This window comes from Ambystoma mexicanum, chromosome 5p (assembly GCF_040938575.1).
Source record: "Ambystoma mexicanum isolate Mex_15411 chromosome 5p, UKY_AmexF1_1, whole genome shotgun sequence".
Classification (NCBI taxonomy): Eukaryota; Metazoa; Chordata; class Amphibia; order Caudata; family Ambystomatidae; genus Ambystoma; species Ambystoma mexicanum.
Genome location: NC_090930.1, coordinates 45,636,774 through 45,642,773, shown reverse-complemented (window position 1 = coordinate 45,642,773; position 6,000 = coordinate 45,636,774). Strand labels below are relative to the sequence as shown.

At 44.7% G+C, this 6,000-nt stretch overlaps 1 protein-coding gene across 6 annotated transcripts in view; it reads right to left on the bottom strand.

Annotated features, from left to right (window-relative positions):
- Window positions 1-2,895: 2,895 nt before the first annotated feature.
- LOC138480702 (sestrin-1-like) overlaps window positions 2,896-6,000 on the bottom strand; it is a 240,198-nt gene continuing 237,093 nt past the window's right edge. For all 6 annotated transcript variants that reach the window (XM_069612402.1, XM_069612397.1, XM_069612401.1 and 3 more), the window contains one exon: window positions 2,896-4,847. In XM_069612402.1, the coding sequence (XP_069468503.1) occupies window positions 4,761-4,847 (87 nt within the window). In that variant the 3' untranslated portion in view covers window positions 2,896-4,760. The remainder of the gene's footprint in view (window positions 4,848-6,000) is intronic.

The window sequence follows — 6,000 nt, the reverse complement described above, 5'->3', positions numbered from 1 at the left end:
CTCAGAGAGACGGGAGGTAAGCAGGGCATGGTCGACGGTGTCGAAGGCAGCCAAAAGGTCTAATAACGGGACTGCCCCGACACTGCCCTGATCAGTCAGGTACTACAGGTCGCCCAAGACAGAGTTAAGTACGGACTCAGTGCCTCTGCCAGGCCGAAAGCCAGATAGAAAAGGATCAAGAAAGTAGGACTCCTCCAGGAAGGCAGAAAGAAGGGGGGACACCAGCACCTCCAGAACTTTCATAAGAAAGGGGATAAGGGAGATCGGACGGTAATTGGCCAGCACCTTAGGGTCAAGTGAGGGCTTTTTAACAAGGGGATGACCAAGGCGTGTTTAAGAGAACTGGGTATCACCCCTGTCGTAAAGGAGGTGTTAACGGCTGAGGTGATAGAGTTGATTATCTACCTCTGGCAGAAGAGCCAGAGGTATGGCGTCATCTGGCAAAGCGGACTTTAGTTTTAGAATAGCGGATAGCACATCCGCATTAGAAAAGTGAGGGAAGGCGGACCAAGAACCTGTAGTAGAGGGTGGTGTGGTCACTGCTAGGACCTTTGAAGTTGACTGGACGTCGGCTTTAATGGTGTTGCGGATGGTGGCAATTTTTTCCACAAAGAAAGTAGAAATGGCATTGCATAACTCCAGGCAGGGAGGGGCCGCATTGTGTGCAGTTTTGAGGGTGGACAGAGATTGAACAAGATTTAACAGGGCCTTAGGTTTGTTTATGGCATTCTCGACTGACTGGCCAAAGTAGATTTGGCGCCATTTCCTTTCAGCTTGCCTGCCGCAGAGCTAACTATCTTTTAACCCTCGGGAAAACCATGGTGCAGGGGGCTGGGTTTGTTGTTGATAGAGTTTAAGCGGGGCCAAGGAGTTAGCAGTAGTAAGGAAGGCTGCTTCCAGTGTGGATAAGGTGCAGATTTCATTTCTGTTACATTGATTTTGTAGTGAGCAGGACAGATCAGGTTTTTTTTTACTCTGGTCCAGCTGCGTTTAAGGATAGCAGGCTTCCTAGGCACAAAGGGAGGGCTTTTTGTAGCTGTGGAGAAAGGGACCATAAAGTGGTCAGACCAAAGTAGAGGGACTGGGTTAGCTATATTGAGGGACATGGCCGGGGAGAAAATAAGGTCCAGTATATTGCCGCCTTATGGCGTGGACGTCGTGACCCCCTGGGGAAGACCTAAGTCTGCCATAAGCGCAAGGAACTTTGTAACAGATTTTATAGACACCTGATTTGTGGGGAGATTAAAATCATCTAGTGTAACTAGGTTAGGGTATTTCACCAGTAGTTCGAGCACGAATGCAGGAAAGTCGGTATAAAAAGCGGTATCGTTCCCAGGAGGGCGATATACTAATAGTACTGTAAGAGTATGGGTAGGAGAAATGCAGCTGCGGGTGAGAATGCATTCCATTTTCAGTGAGTGTGGGGCGGTGCGATCAACATGTACTATGGCATACTTGTCAGGGAGAGCCTGGACAATGGCTGGGCCAGAAGTCTCAGCATATGCAGTATATGTTAATAGTATCTCTATGTAGAGCTACATTTTCCAAAGTAATACTGGGTTACTAGGAATCCCGGACTATCTATCTCCTCTCTAAAGAGTTGGAAATGTAGTACACCTACTGCTACCACTATAGTCTTAAGGTTTTCCCCGTTTGCCTGGGTTTAAGAAAACAACCCCACATGCTAAACGTAGTTCTGCGAGAACCCCCAAAACACATTCTCCTTAAACATTTCCTAACACTTTTAAACAAGGGTTAGAGGGGACGCACTAACATCTGAGAAAACTAAGATCAAAAGTCATAAATATTTGAAAAAAGGGCACAAAAGCTGGAAAAAAATAACCCTCACAAAGAGCATCCACTGTGGTCCAGCTTGCAGTAATCCTCCTGGTCCAATCTGTAAGGATCGTCTCTGGTCCAGCCTGCAGGGATCCTCTGAGTTCAGCTTGCAGAGATCTTCTGCGGTCCCACCTGGAGAGATCTTTTCTTGTTGAGCAGAACATGTGAATTGGGCAACGCAGAGCACTGTCAGCACTGCACATGTATTTATGAAGGCACGATGCACATGAAGATATTTGCATCCTCGAGAGTAGTCACTCTTGGGTTGAGGAAGCAATGTATAAAATATCAATGTACTAGAAGACAAATACAATTTAACAGAGCAAAATGCAGCATTTCGAGCTAATTTGCATGCACACACAAAGCATTGCTTAGACGCTTTGGATTGGGGGAAACTTCCAGGAATGGTTATTGGGTGGCACTGAGGAATGTGTGGTTCACTCAAAAGAGCCCATTTTACTCTCACTAGAAAAATTATGAAAAGTGCTCCATGATCCCAATACACTTATGAAAATATTGTAGGGATTATGAGAAACACTTAAGAGCACATCATTGAAAATTGCTAAATCCCTAGGTCAATCTTTGCCATGTATGTCTAGGGGCAAGGAGGACGTGAAGGGCGGGACAGATCTGTACCATGCTGTATCGAAACAAACACTAGGCTACAGTCTCAGCAAATTGTGAAGGGAAGAGGGCTAGAAGCAGAGTTATGCAGAGGTAGGTGGCAGTGTTGCTTGTGGGCTAGCAAGTCCATCATGATCAGTTACCTTAAGTGACTGACCAACCAAGAAAGAAACAGAAATAATAAACCAGCAAAGCCCATCATCGCACCTCCACAGTGACTGCTAAACCAAGGAAAAATACATTTTCATCAAAAGATTTTCAACAACTGAAACGCAAGAACTCAAATTCTTCTCCACTCTATATAAAACAAGATGCAGATTAATCAGTCTCATTCGAACCACATGTTACTCTACGTCCACAAAAGCATTTCACTGTGGAATACTCTGCACACTTTTTGGGGGGGGGAGGGGAACAAACATCAAGCACACCGTGTCAAACATAGTTTATATTTATAGCAAAAATAGTTTTTTTTTCCAGCAAGTTCCAAAACGCTAGTCTTTCAGCTCACTTTTTGTGTTTTTCTTGTTTTTTTCTTTTACGTTACTTTACTTTTTTGTATACGTGGTAAACAGTAAACGGGTCGGTGGAAGCTATGCAGCTCGTACCCACTTCACAGATATTTTAAAATTCTTCCTCCTCCGAAATAAGACAACATATGCAAGATGACAATAGTTTCCTTTTGTTCTACTTTCCCCGAGGACACGTCCCTTACACCAAGGTTATCAGTGCTCTTTGTGCAATCAACTGTTTTCTCTGAACAAAAGGGTCTCATTAACTACATTCACAAAGTGGGACGCAGATCACTAGCACTCTTCTTGAAGGGAGAGTTCAGGGGAAGGTCCCAGAGATACCTCTCTCAGAGTGCACTTAGGGCGCTCAGAAAGGGTTAGGCAAAAAGGGAAGTTAATACTGAAGAAGGAAATGCAACTGTGTGGAAAGGGGTGCTTAGAGGTCAGAGTTCATTATTCAGTCAATAGTGCCATGCCTCCCTCTCTTATTCCACTGTTGGATGGAATATTATTTTAAAACTCCAATGGCATGTGGGTAGGTTGGAAAGGTCACTCAAGTACTCTGACCAACCTGCCTTGACCTCCCCCCGAAGGTGTCCCATTTGGCAATAAGCTCATACAGGTGTCTTGTGGACCACTTCACCAATATGCCACAGAACCAGTGGCAAGTTAAATCTTATAGATGCAGGGGTGCAGGCACTTAATCACCGATCAACACAGTTCGTCACATGCAGTAATCCTGCACCCCTACTTGAACATGGCACAGAGCATAAAAAGAGGACTCCAAGGTCAATGTATTTTCGGAACTAGCACTAATTCTCCAGGAAGTACCTACAGAGTAACAGTAACACACATTGATATGATATTGTTGCATCCTAACTAACGGAAGTTGCAACATCAGAATATGTGATTTTACTACCAGTAAGAAGGGGAGTCTTGTGCCCATGTGTGAACGTACACGTTATGTGCAGACAAACCCCTCTTATTCCTCACTTCAAATTGAACACAGTGCAGTATCCCAACCGCCACATTGAAATGAGCAGATAGACATGGGTTTACCATGGAGAAAGTCAGTCTAAATCATCTATTAAGGCCTAAACTGCCCCCAAAAACCAGCTCATGCCTCAGGTTTAGATAAGCAGTGCACACCTGAGGGTTCAGCTGTGCATAGGGAAGCCCTTGGATTACGGCACGACTCTTGACAAATCAATATTGAGATACACTACAACTTTCAAAGTGCCAGCAACAGAATACTCCATCCTTTCTATAAACACGTGCAGGTAACAGACATATCCAGTGGTTTGCAGGGACAGCCCCTGACAAGTTCTGGGCTTCAATGTTTGTGCGCGACAGGTGAACTGAAATCCAGGCAAAAACAAGTTTCCAATGTGAAAGTGATACTGGGGTGCAGGTCCCAGATGTAGCTTCCTTTGGGATACACTATTCGTTCACACAGAAGATCCCTCTTGTCGTACCTAGCTGCCATGCTCCAAATCACAAGAAATGCACATCTTTGGCTGTCTTTCTGGCGTGATGCAACAAGTCACATCACCATTGTCTTCTTGCACCACGGTTCTGTAATTGCACATCATAGAGCCACATATATTATGGCCTTGAAAGTAATAAAAAAATAATAAGTCAATAAATCAAAGCCCCCGTGGGGTCATGTTTTAAAGTCTTAAGTGCCTATGTGCAGGGATAGGTGGCCGGCTTTGGAGTAAAGTGGCAGCAGGGATGGATGGCCGGTCTTGGAGTAAAGTGCCTGCAACCTGTCCCTCCTTGTTGACATCAGATCATGTATTGTGTGATGGCTCGCAGGGCGTAGAGGAGCTCCACCTGTGTGCGGGCTTCCAAGATGAGGAGGTTCACGTGGACCTGTGAAGAAGAGGCATAGGTTAATCTCAGTACACAAGATTATTCATACACACTCTTCAGCAGCATTGTTCTTTGGGAGAAAAATAAATCTTCATTTCTTAGCAATGTACTGTACCAACATATATTTGATATTTTCATCACAGATGTTAAAGTAGCTAAGCAGCATAGTGCTCATACAGTGGGAACTCCACAAACGTAATACAGAACTACATAAAAAGCTCAGACCACACATTTACTCAAGGCACAGAATACAGACCACCAAGATACACTTACTCACAGCACAATTTACAGACCTGCAAGATGTGCCTTTACATGAAATTGCAGAGACCTAGCGGGTACCATTATTAATACGCCACACTCTATATCAAATCCAGAGTGTACCTTTATTCATAGCACTGTGGAAAACGTTACTTACCTGTAACAGTATTTTTGCTGTTCCTTTTTCTGCAATATGCTGCTTTCATCTAGTAGTTGTTTGAGTAATACCACTTGTTTTTCTCAACTTTTGATATTGGTAACCAATAGCTCTCACAATGCTGCTTAGATAAAGGTTTGCATATTGCATTTTTATGCCTACCATTCGGAAACAGTAGATCCATTATAAAAAAATATAAATTGAAAATAGATAAATCACATAACATAGCACATACAGGAGACTGTTCGATGAATGGCTCGGGGCTTGCTGGCCACCGGCAACCTGGGGCTGGGAGGTGGTAATAGGTAAAGACAATGGGCCTCATTACGAGGTTGGAGGTAATCATGGCGCTATTAGCGCCACGATTACCTCCAATACCGGTACCGAGTCCGCTCTCGTTCAATGGGGACTTACCAGTCTATTCCGACCTTTGCGGGACCGGTACGTCCCCATTGAAAAGCCATTCCCCATTCCCATTTGAGCCCCCCATAGGGCTCAATGGGAAGGGAGAAGGCGCCAATAACGGTACCCCAAATTGCGGTACGTTATTAGCTCTAAAGTCCCTTAACGGGTCCCGTCCTTAACGCCTGGTAAAACCAGGCGTTAAGAGACCCGCTAAGGGAACTCGGAATAGGGCGCAAAGGGATTACCAGCACCTGTGTCCTTACCGGTGCCCGGTATCCCTTTGCGCCCAACTCGTAATGAGGCCCAATATGCCTTCATAGCATTTCTTATTGT